This window comes from Danaus plexippus (genome assembly GCF_018135715.1).
Source record: "Danaus plexippus chromosome 22 unlocalized genomic scaffold, MEX_DaPlex mxdp_33, whole genome shotgun sequence".
In the NCBI taxonomy this organism is placed as follows: domain Eukaryota; kingdom Metazoa; phylum Arthropoda; class Insecta; order Lepidoptera; family Nymphalidae; genus Danaus; species Danaus plexippus.
In genome coordinates, this window is record NW_026869856.1 from 2,050,341 (window position 1) to 2,063,505 (window position 13,165).

The 13,165-nt window shown below is 30.4% G+C and overlaps 2 protein-coding genes across 3 annotated transcripts; both read left to right on the forward strand.

The window, feature by feature from the left end:
- The first annotated feature begins 2,613 nt into the window (after positions 1–2,613).
- Positions 2,614–4,778, forward strand: LOC116773570 (uncharacterized). Its single transcript, XM_032666049.2, has 7 exons — positions 2,614–3,108; positions 3,305–3,476; positions 3,566–3,622; positions 3,724–3,811; positions 3,917–4,039; positions 4,115–4,270; positions 4,459–4,778. Exons 1-7 carry the CDS (start codon positions 2,808–2,810, stop codon positions 4,606–4,608), a joined length of 1,047 nt encoding a protein of 348 aa, XP_032521940.2. The 5' UTR covers positions 2,614–2,807; the 3' UTR covers positions 4,609–4,778.
- A 6,109-nt stretch (positions 4,779–10,887) lies between these two features.
- On the forward strand, positions 10,888–12,959 carry LOC116773401 (uncharacterized). 2 transcript variants are annotated; one of them, XR_009753788.1, is made up of 7 exons: positions 10,888–11,252; positions 11,431–11,611; positions 11,700–11,756; positions 11,864–11,951; positions 12,058–12,180; positions 12,298–12,422; positions 12,779–12,870. XR_009753788.1 is itself a non-coding variant. In XM_061528862.1 (7 exons), the coding sequence occupies exons 1-7, from the start codon at positions 10,940–10,942 to the stop codon at positions 12,926–12,928; spliced, it is 1,068 nt and encodes a 355-aa protein (XP_061384846.1). In that variant the 5' UTR covers positions 10,888–10,939; the 3' UTR covers positions 12,929–12,959. The 2 variants fall into 2 exon arrangements, 1 of the variants encoding a protein (XP_061384846.1); XM_061528862.1 differs by having other exon boundaries at positions 12,267–12,422; positions 12,779–12,959.
- Positions 12,960–13,165: the final 206 nt, after the last annotated feature.

Here is a 13,165-nt window from a genome sequence, read left to right on the forward strand (position 1 = left end):
ACCAATGTGATTTTTTTTGAATCATATGTACTTTCCAAGAGTATTTAGACACCACTGACGGACGATGAAAGAAATCGTCGTAAGGAAACCTGGTCTTATAATTTAAAATTATAAGATTGAAATCGCCAACTTGAAGAAGCGTGGTGATTAATGGTCTAACCTTCTCCATGTGAGAAGAGCCCTTTGCTCAGCAGTGGTCTCCTATAGGCTGATGATGATGATGATGACGATGAATTCTTTAAGATATTGATAAAGGTGAGTGAAGTTACTGGTTAGTATTCCTGTATTTCCATTGTATTAATCAACCTGATAATCACTTAACTAATCTTGTATTATTTAATAATCTTAGTTTTTATTATAAAACGATAATTTCAAGCCAAGCTTATTAATTCTGATGTGATATCGGGAGAGCTTTCGAAGTGCACTTGTAAATAACTTAACCAACCATCACGACTAGACCGCGCTAATATTTTGAAGACAACCAGGACGATAAAATATAATTTTGAATGAATGAAGACAAATACATACTAATAATGAAAAAAAAACTAGTTACACATTTTTATTCTGGTAATGTCCACCAAGCATGTTTTTTGTAGGCTATCGCAATGTCAATATCAATTTTTGTTTATTGGACGAAACCAAGCATTTTAAAATGTAGAATATTTGACTTGACACTTGTGAACCAAAAACGAAAGTTCTATTGTAAGCCTATTGAGTTAGTAATACGCACCAAAATAAAATCAGTGACGTATAAATAGCCCTTGACATTTGGGATTGCTGTTTTGCTTACGTTTTGAAATTAATCTTGAAGTATATTATATGTACCTATAAAATATGATATGATTGTTTTCTTGGTTGTTTTAGTTTTGTTTTTAATAATTTTGATTAAAATAAAGATAAAAATCATATCTGATCACTTTGTTCTATTAAATTTCTATTTATTTTTATGAATCTGCTTAGTAAAATAATGCCTGAAAAAATTAAAAATATCACAAGATATAAGCTTTGTTAGGTAATCAAAAAGTTACATAGTATTTGCCACTATTAGAAAGTTGTAACTCGTTTTATTCCTATTCGTTATCAGGTGCGACTGAACTAGCTTCAAACTTCAAGTATTAGCGATATTAATCATCAATTTCTTCGTTAGTTTCTAGGCAATATGTGGAAGGCAATAATATACGTTAGCAAAGATTAGGTAACTGTATAAGCTTGTTCTTGCTATCGTCGATATTTTCACTTCAAATATTGTAAAAGCCAATATTTGCTCGTATTCGCAAGCCCAAAGTCGCTTGCTTTAATATTCCGAAGGGATTCTGTGTCGTATTTCTTGATCTTATCTCAGAAATTCACTTGTACAAAATGTATTGGTGGATATATTTTATGCCAATCGAAAACTTTATTATGTAAATTTTAAATAGGCAGAAAAAGTTCATAGATACGCAATTTTTTTTTAAATAAATAAAATAATTTTTGCATGTTACACAAGCAAATGCAACATTATTTTTTTTGTATTTAAAAAAGTTTACATATACCTTGTTTTGTACTATATTTTAAAATAAACACCTACTTTGAATACACATAAATAAATGAATATATCGAAGGCCGAAGGCAAAAAGAATAAAAATCGTGAAATAAAAAAAAATTTTTGTTTTTTCATTATAATTATAAAACAAATAATGTAGATGTTAAAATATAACCGTTTTTATCCTTACTCAATGAAATGGACATATAAGAGAGTTGTGCTAAACATAAATTTTTCCCTAAGGAGTGTTTCTCTTAAGAATTGTATTAATTATGATCTGATTTCTGCTTAACATTGTAACATAAATGTCATTTAGTTTGCCCCTCGTTATAAGCAATATTATATATGGTAGATGGCTGACGGCTACTACATCTTGTTGTAAAACCAGAAAAAAAAAACACGAATCTGTTGTCTAACAGGCTTATAAGGTTTGAAATTTTCAAAATTCAAGCGTAACAGCTCTTGGGTAGTCTGTAACATGCTATCATTATTATTGTATTTTGAATCACTAAACATTACGTAATTTCAGTTTAAAAGTTGGAATGTTATTTTAATTAAACAAAAAAATAAGCTATAGCCTTATTTTTTCCGTGATATTGAAATATGGGCTTATAAATTTTACTACCCTCCTGAATATTTAGAACCCTTTGTAGGAACAAGTAGCTATGGAAATACAAACAATTATAACAACAACATAAACAAAATGACGAAATATTTACTTATCTTTAGTATATTCTTGCAACTTTACGATGTGACTTAGTCCACCAAATAATAAATACAAAGCTGTATGATTATTATAAGTAACTGACACAACTATTTAGCTTTGCATTTAAGTTCTCTAAAATCGTATGAAAACTCATTAAATATTACATTGAAAAGAATATTTATTTGCAATTTTTTTTAAACATAATTTTCAAGATAATAAACGTTACACATTACACCTTTATGTATTTTTGTAAATATATTTAAATTTGTTCTCGTAAATTATGTTTCAAAATCGTTTAAATGCTATGTTCTAAATTAGGATTGTGTGTGTCATAAGGAAGAAACAAATTTGACCGATGTCAAGATGACACAATCTGATATTTCAATTTATACTGCTGTTGGAATTTTATTTTTTGTTCATTCACGAATCCCTTTTTATATATGTACCTCAGTGTAATAAAACACACTTGACATTGGCAAAATCTATAAGAAGACGCCAATAACTTAAAGAGTAGAATATACTGCTGTTTGTTCAACTTATTTGCATATTTTGCATTGTATTTTATTATATTATTAAGGAATGGATTATACAGAAGAGAACAATGGAAAAGACAACGAATCTCATATTCAAGAAAGTGAACAACCCAACACTATTGCGAATAACAAAGAAATAGATGTACTGATAAATACAATAAGTGAGGAATCAAAAAATATAGATGATATCAATGAAAAACAAAATGATAATCGAACAAAAGAATTCATAATTTTAAATCTCGACGACAAATTTAATGATGTTATGAATAAAGCTAACGAACTAATAGAAAAACGTAATGTATACCAAGGCAGAAGAACCACAACAACATGGGTTCAATTTAATAAAAGTAAGACGAATGAAAATACTTAAATTTAATATTTTCACATTTATTATAATGATTATACGTTTTCCGCTTAGCTTAAGCAATGTGACATTGGCTTAGTCAAAATTTATTCTCTCATATACAATAAAAAAAAATAAAAAAATTTAGTATTAATAGCATTTTGTGCGCCATTAAAAGTTTTTGATTTTAACTATTCAAGTTTACGGCAAATCGTCACCTCATTTTGGACGATACGGTAGATATGGTGCAGGAGGAAACGGGGGCGAACCAATGGATCCAGGTTCCCGAAACTACTTCGTGAGATTCGTTTTTATGATTTTGCTTGTAATGTTACTTATAACAGCAAGTTATGGTGCCCTGGTTTTGCTCACGTAAGTAATTTATCAATCTTTAGTCTTGTTGTATGCAATATTCGTGTATTATGTAATAATGTGATATTTAATTATGCAAATACTTGTAGGCCGGCACTGAAGAGCTTTTATTTGAAAGCTGGTTTATTCATGATGTTACTGTCAGCGTGAGTTCCAATTTGTGTATCATATCATCTTTGTGTACAAACAATGAATCTTACTTTAAAACTAGTTTTTTCGCCATTTGACTTTCATCTTGACTCTTTAGGGGCGTGTTGATTGGTATGAATTATGTGATGATTTGTTCAGCATGCGCTAGAGTTCCACCTTGCAATTTTATATGTCTTGTTATTGTAGTGAGTATAATATTCTTTTCGAAGACGTTAAAAATGTAAAAGGAGACATACAATGTTGGAGTTTAGATATCATTTTGTAAATGATAATTGTACAATCTATTTCAGGTTGTTGCGATGAGTAATTTGGTAGCAGCCGTAACAGTACGGTATAAAACACAGATTGTTATTATGGCTGTCATCGCAACTGCGATAATTGTTGCTTTATGTGTATTACTGGCTTGTACAAGCGTAAGTTATTTAAATCATACACATAGTTATTTTTTTTTTATATGGCTAAAGTATAATTATCATTGTGTATTTCAGTTTGATTTTACGCAATGGTATATTTACGTAGTTATCATAGCGATGGTGTTTGCGGGGATCTCAATAGTGTGCTCTATTACAATGTTGGGTATGGGAATGAAGATAAAACCATTGCAGCTAGTATTGCTATGTGTTGGTACACTTTTACAAGCTGTTGTAAGTTTTAAAACAATTTTGGTAAATTTTTTAAAGAATTTCCAGTTACACACTAACCTATTTTAAATATTTAGCGTTCGATACCTAACGTATTGTTAAGCACAAGTCCTTACCAACTTTTCCTTATTTTTTTAGGGAATATTTGTGTATAACAAAATAATAAAATTTTATTACAACTTTTATTCCAGATATTAATAATGGAATTACAAATGATCCTTGGCGGTCGTTCAATTGAAATAAGTGAAGATGATTACGCACTCGGAGCGTACATGCTCTACACTTCAATTATAGAAATTTTTCTGCATATGGTTCAAATTATGGGTATTTTGGATAAGTAATTATTTTTTTAAAATATATTGTTTATATTTTGTTACTTGATAATATTATATCATTGAAAATATTATTGTGTCTGTGAATAATATTATTCATTGACATAGGTTTAAAGTTTTCAATAGATTTAATATTTCAAAATTTGACATTTGTTTGTGCAGTAAAAATATATTTTTGATTTTTTTAATTTTCTTATGAACTTATTTTATCAATGTTATGTTCTTTAAAAACGATTTTCCGAAATCCAAATAAAGACAATTTTTTTACAAAGCAAATGTTTTGCTATGTTTGCAAAGCTTACTTTATTTTTGCAACATAACTTGTTTTGGGATTTATACTTAACATTTCCAAATGTATCACTTCAAAGCTTAAAGTGTATTTGGATACAATTAATCTTTCTTTATAAGTTAGTATGTAAAAGGAGAGGTCCCAACTGACATACAGACGTCAGGCCAGCTGTAACCGCTAATAGCTAAACCATTATCTCGCAAATATTTGGCACTTCACAATGTGGGCGGTTAGAAGGAGAAGAACGCGAGTCACTTGTCAGTGATTTGACACGCATGAGATATATGAGGACATATAAATCTCTACATAACTAATTGAATAAGTAAATTGATCTGTCATGTTTTACTATTTTCTCCCTAAATACAAATGAATCCACTCTTAAGACAATTAAAAATATAACGCGATTATTAAATTTCCCAGAGATGTGAGAAATTAATTTAGTAAACTCTATAAATACGAATTATTTTTTATATTTGAAATATAAAATAGGTAGTGTCATAATAAACTATAAAAAAATACATTCAAATATTAAATATAAAATGACTAAGATTTTTGCGAATATACATATAAAAATAACTATGGCTTTCAAATTTTTACCAGGCGTTTTTATAATTTTAAACTTTTTTCATCGACTTTCACTTAACTAATTATGGGCAAATGAGATAAAAGTGTCTGGCACTATATCTTTACATAATAAACAAGGATCAGCCATTTGTTAAAGTCCATGTAATGTTTGGATTATCCAATGTATGTCACACAGATCGATACACATCTATTTTTAATATAAAATGGTCAGCCTTTGCACTCATGTTCTTTTTCGTTTGTCCATTGTATAAATAACCATTCATAACATTCAAATTTGTACACTGTTTTCTCTAAGGAAATGAGAGACTTAGTTGGTCTCCAAAGTTTGCTCACTTTTTTACTTGGTTTATATATTACTTAAATTGAAATTATGTTCAACATATCGCCTATACTGTCACTCAGTTCTGACCTTGACATATTGTCGCTCAACGTGAACTAATTTCAAATGGTTCCTGGATTGCTGGCCAGGCACAAGCAGGTTGTTTAACAACAACCTACTAACGTAAGGGCGTGTGTTACATGCTGCAGCTTAGATGCTGGATGTTCAGTATTGGGCATTCTTAAACACAGATTTGCGAACAGTAGGTAACTGTCTAGTTTGGTGGTATGATTTTCTATTGAGTAACCTACATGTGTAATATGTTGAGTTCCTAGAAGGTTTATACAGTATTTATATTTATTGTTAGGATTACTACAATTATGTTAGGAAAGGTAATGTAAAATTTATTTCTAATCCTTAGAGAAATTTTCGTTTTCAAGGGATCAAAATGTTCTATGGAAAATATTCAAAGTTTCCTTTAGTTGCTATAAAATTAATTGTTAGGACTTTTCATTATAAATAAATATATAAATGTTTTCCAACTGCTTTAAAAAAATGAGATCTAAGGCTTCCGCGAGTATTCATTAAAATAAACCTAATATTTTCGGATTTATTACGCTACTACTTTTTTAATTATTTTAACTACATACTCCCCACGTTTCGGTTACTTTGCAGCAATCGTGATAACGGGCAGACGAGATGAGAAATTTCTCATTTTGTATTTATAGCAGTTAATCCTAAAATAATGGTTTTATCCCTTTTAAAACAATCCTAGTTGAAGTAAAATAAGGATTAATAGGCTGTGTGAACAACATTTGAAAATTCCTGTCATTTCTAAGATATTTTTTTATAGAAATTCCCTAAAGATTATTATAAAACTTATAAAAAAACATAAGGAGGTGCTAAGTATTATAATTGCAATTACAAAGTAAACATTCTTAATTTATAAGTGTATTAGTTAGATTTAAAGATTTTATTTGATATTCCAATTATTAATTTTAAATTACTTATGAAAAATTCAAAAGTATGATACTTGATGACATAAAGAAAAATATAGCTTTGATAATGCTCTCAATCGGAAAAGGGAAACCTCAGCTTTGGACTGAAAAGCTGGAAAATTACAATAACGACTATTTGCCAGACTATGCCGACAACAAGAACCTCTGTATAGTATTTCTGTCTATAGTTATCATGAACTTAATACAATGCAAAACTCTTAAAACATCAATTATTAAAGAATAAGTACTTAAGAATTGCATTAAATATGAAATTTTCATACACATAGAACAAAATCCAGGATTAACGTAGGGTATGATTCAATGTCCATTATTAGAATGACATAATATTGCAAAAAGAAACATATACATACGTAAATGGATTTCATCGATCATGTGATATTCGGCAAGAGTCTATTTTATTTGACTGGGTGTAGATGGATTTTAAGTAAATATGCTGTAATCAATTCTCTACATTGTACTCTATAAAGTTACTCTACTTCGTGGCCATAGAGTGCGACTTACCAGTCCATTCTCTTAATTCATATAGTCTTGAGAATCCACCAGTACTGTAGATGTTATTGTTGTTAAAAATGCAGTGAATACTTTAAAGACTTGAGCCTTCGACTGGCATTTTAGATGCTAGTATAATACTTTTCATAAATATATTACCGTTGGAACCCAATCTTTTAATGTGATCATATTGATAGATCATAATGAATAGATGATGTAAGAAAATGAAGCTACTCTTTTCGTTAAGGAACAATATATAAAGACCTCTGAGGATGTAGACTATATGTTTACTTTAATTTTCGATACCACAACTATTTCCTACAATATTCCACCTAGTAATGCTATTACAAATTGAACAAAGGTATATTACAAACCACTTAATTAAGTCGATACATTAAGAAATCTTAGAAAAAAATACATTTCCCAAATTTTTCAATTCGTGACAGAAAGTACGTCTTAAGGGTGGTAGAACCTAGCTGTGATCAAGTAATTACAGGTTGAACATAGACTGGCTCGGCCGGGGATTTACCATCCTCTCACAGAAGATCGTTGTGAAGTAGTCTTTAACAGCTGCGTTTCGTCAGGTGAATGAGTGAGCCGGTTGCACTTTACCTTTTCCCACCCTTCCCAGCCCTTTCCTATTCCCTCCCTTTCCCACCTTTTCCTACCCCTCAATCAAGGGCGGCAACACAATCGCAAATCTATGTACGTTGCGGATGTCCATGGACGACGGTACTATCTCCATCAGGTAGGCCATCTGCTCGGTTGCCTCCTTTAGCATAAAAAAAGAAAGATAATCTGATACAACTTTATTGTATTATGAAGTCATTGCTTAAAATATAATATGAAATAATTATACATTTGAAAATAGGGTAAAGGAGTAGAAACTAATATTTTTAGGATTTTACAGCGCGTATTTAAAAACTATATACTCCCGACGTTTTGGTTACTTTTCAGCAACCGTGATCATGGGCAGACGAGATGTGAATTTCTGTCAGTTGGTCTTATCATCTACCGCTAACGATTTCTTAATTTTCTATGAGAAGCAATATAAGATCCCGGAGGATATTTGTGCGTCGGCGTCTAGACCGGACATATTTTTATATTCGCGAATTTTAAAGCGCGTTGTACTAATAGAGCTCACGGTTCCTTGGGAAACCAACATCCCCGAAGACCATGCCATCAAGGTCAACAAGTATTACGAGCTCACTAATGAACTCACTAAGAATATGTTCGTTTTAAATTTGTACGCGGTAGAAGTAGGAGCGAGAGTTATAACAGCCAAATCTCTCTACAACCTGCTAAAAGACTTAGGCCTACCAAGAACTAACATCAGTTCACTCTTGGAACGTACGTCGAAGGCAGCCCTAGCAGGTCCGTATCATATTTGGTTAGGTAGAGAGAGGAGCTTGGACAGTGGAGGTGAGCGTTTAACGCGCGTTAAATAGGGGCCCTTTAAACCTACACTCGGGTCGAGTCCCAGGCACTGTTGAAGCTCCTCACCCTGCAACGCGATGGACCCGGCATCCGCACGGTGAATCCATGGAATTCTGAGAGGTTTCGTCTCTATGTATTCAACCAATTGGTACAAATTTTAGGCGGTTGCACTCTTAGGGAGTATGTCTTACTACATTTAAAAATGATACAAACACAGGTTACTAAGACGGATTAATTGCTATTTAAATGTATTAGCAAACCCATTCATAAACAAAGAATATACTTTTACTACAGAACAGGAGTTAGCCTATGGCAAAATCTATTATAGCATAGAACAGAATGCTTGTTAATTATTTTTTTTTGGTACTGGAAAAAGCATTTCCGAATTATTTGATCTCGCTAAAATTACGGTCATAGAAAATATGACGTTAGACATCGCATCGTCTGGGATTGATGAAACTTTGATGAACAAAGTTCATAACAGTATAATATGCATTTCCATGAAACTGTACTATTTAAGAATATTGCATGTACAGGTTTAACTAAACAAACAGGGCAATTTCTCAAAACCAGTCATTATAGTTCTAAACAGATACTTGCTTGGCTATAAGGACAACGGAATTTAATGGGTGACAATACCAGTCATATTCAGAGAAATAAGAGCTAAAGAGAATAATTATTTTTGCTTAGTTCTAAATGCCAATAAATTTCAAACATTAGTATTGGTAGCAGATATTTTCGTAATAAAATTTAATACCATTTTCGGACGTTGTTAAAATCCTTGGCCTAACTTTTGAAAAATATCATTCCTGGGAGTAATATGCATTTGAGGAGTTACTTAATGAACCAGATTTTTTTTTATGAGTGGTGACTCCGATATATCTTCGGGTTGCGTAAGTCTGATCACATTGCTGCAACTCCACCCTCTTCCAAAAACCATTCAACTTTCATGTAGCGTGGTAATGAAATTCCTTACCTAGACTTACAATTAGCAGGCCTTCTACTGCTACTTCTAAAAGTAAACTAATACCATTGTTGTCACAAACGTCATTATTTAAATATTATGTATTTCTACGCATTATATTTTATTAACTCTATTAAGTATATTACTGAATATAGAATTATATATATTATTAGCCAATTAGTAGTATATTATAGTTTTAAAATAATATTGTGTACAAAGTGTTTTGCGCTTTAAATTCTTTTCTTTATATTAGAGAGTGGAAGAGGTCTCTCAAAGAGATAAGTCCACCCCTTATCAACCCTATATTCTGTTATTTTATGATATATCGGTTATTCATAAATATATAAATAAATTAATCTATTTAAGATATATAACAGGCGGAAAGTAATAACTGGAGACGGTATATTGAAAACAACGAGTTTTGAGCTGTGGTGGCTATTTTAAAACTGATAAATGAATTACAGTGGTTTTTGGTCATACAATAAAAATCTGTAATTGTTCTATAGTATGACTCCTAGAAACGACTAAGTTGAGGCAATTATCTAAATGATAATAGAAAAAGATATACAATCCATTAAACGCGGCGGTATGTACGGATGACGCCGATAAGTTCTGTACAGTGAAATTTCTGAACTTCAAAAATCAAGACAAATTTGGTTTTACATAACTATAAAAAGCATTTTTTTTAAGACTAAAATAATGAATGGTTAATTTGTATTCATTTTTTGTATAATTATTTGTTTAAAAATCATGGTACATATTAATTGAGTTTTTCGAAAAGGTTTTATAAAAATTAGTCTTTGTAATGTACTTTACGTTCTGAAAATATGAAGACTTACAGCTAGCTATCTTCAAATTAGAAAATGGCAGTTATTAGACAAATTTAATTTGAGGCATACCGTCATATAACGGTATGTCCATTGTTTAGACATAGAACTTAGGGCAGTTGTTGACGTTAATTTGGTTTTTTCTAAGCAACTCTCGCCTCACACTAGACTTGACTACAAGGATTCTAAAAGCCACGATAATATTATCATTTGCTTTATAGAATTTTATTTGGTATATAATGTTTCCAAATCTTATTAATGCTTTATTTTAAAATATAATCCTGTATGTTATAAAGAAGAAACAAGTTTGACCGTTGTCAACGTGACACATAATCTGTTATTATAATTTAAACTGCTGTTTATGAAACTTATTTGCATATTTTGTATTTGATTCCGTAATAATATTATGGAATGGATTATTCACAAGAGGACAATAGAAAAAATTATAATTCTCAAATTCAACAAAGCAAACAACCAAACACTGTTGCTAATAACAACGAAATTGATCTAGTACTGAATGAAATATGTAAAGAATCGAAAACTTTAGATGGAAGTGTTGAAAGAGAAAATGATGATCAAAGAAAAGAATTCGTTGTTATTACCCTTAATGATAAATGTAATGATAGTGTGAATAAAGATGATGAACATATAGAGAAGCGTAATGTATTTCAAGTCACTGGTAAAGGAAAGAAAGTAACAACAGCATGGGTTCAATTTAATAAAGGTAAGAAGAAAAATTTTTTTTTTTTTTACAAATTTGTTATAATCATTATTTTTCCCATTTAGGTAAATTAATCTGCCGTTATCAAAGTCAACCTTTATCTCGCAATCAAATAAAAATTATCAATTTTTAAGTTAGTATCAAGTTGGTCATTTTGTTTAATTCATAATAACTATTCAAGTTTATGAAAAATCGTCACCTCATTTTGGCGAATTTGGTGGAGCATCAGGCGGAGGAGGATATAATGGCTCTCCCATGGATTATGATCCGGCGTCCCGGAACTACTTTGTGAAATTTGTTTTTACCATTTTGCTTATAATGTTACTCTTAACAGCCGCTTATGGTGTCATCGTTTTAGCTACGTAAGTCATTTACCAATTTATAATTGTGTCGTATGTATTACGCAAGAATTATTTTGTGTAATATTAAATTATCCATATTTACTTTTAGGCCGGGTTTGAAAGATTTTTATTTAAAAGCCGGTTTATTCATGATGTTACTATCTATGTGAGTAAAGGATTTTTACTTCGAAGTTAAGGAGTTTAGAAATCACTTTTTGAATTATTGTTTAAATATATTTTTGTCACCGTTTGACTCTAACCTTCACTCTTTAGGGGCGTGTTGATTGCTATGAATTATGCGATGGTTTGTTCAGCATGCTCTAGAGTTCCACCTTGCAATTTCATATGTCTTGTTATTGTAGTGAGTATAATTATTTTATTAGAAAATCATAAGTATGTAAAGTTAAACATTGAATTTTGGACTTTAGATATTATTTTGTAAATGATAATTATATAATCTGTTTCAGGTTGTTGCGATGAGTAATTTGGTAGCAGCCGTAACAGTACGGTATAAAACACAGATTGTCGTTATGGCTGTTATAGCTACTGCAGTTACTGTTGGTCTATGTATATTATTGGCTTGTACAAAAGTGAGTTACCTAAATGTTTTATCTATAGATATATATATACTAAAATTGTTATGTTGTAAAATATTATTTATTACTCTGCATTTTAGTTTGATTTTACGCAATGGTATATTTACATAGTTGTCATTGCGATGGTATTTGGGGCAGTTGCAATGGTGTGCTCTATTGCAATGCTGTTGTTGGACGTGAGGCTGAAACCTTTAATGCTTGTATTATTAATTGTCGGCACTCTCATACAAGTTATTGTAAGTTCGAGATTAGCGTTAACTTAATATATTTATACTTAAAGAAGTCATTTATTTTAAATATTTGTGGTTCGGAACGTAACGTGATTTTCAGCGCAAGTCTTGGCTAAATAAAAGGAAAAACATTGAAATGGAATAACTATTTTTTGTATGATTTAATCAGATAGAGAGACGCTTTAATTTATAATATAAACAATAAAGCCGCTTGTATCATATTTTAATATTCCGAATTCGTAATAATTCAAACATAAACCAATTAAAACGACTAGAGATTAGATAGATTAAAGTTTTCCAATAAAAAGCTCAAAATGCAATTTTAAAACATGATAAGTTTAATTTAGAATATTATATTCCAGATATTAATTATGGAACTACAAATGATCCTTGGCGGTCGTTCAATTGAAATAGGAGAAGATGATTACGCACTTGCAGCGTACATGCTTTACACTTCAATTGTAGATATTTTCATTCATTTAGTTCAAATAATGGGTATGTTAGATGACTGATTGCATTAAAAAATTTGTAAGCTTTTTAATATCGACATATTTAATTATTTTTTGAATAAATGATATTATTCAACTGAAAGTTTTATTTCTATGTACATCTGTCCGTCACGATTGAATCAGACGGATTTACAAGTTTAATGTTCTGTTTTTGAGCATCGTTTGTTTGTGCGATAACAAGTATAGATTTTTTTTGGCATGAACATAGTTTATTAATTTAATTTTTTATAAAATAAATGT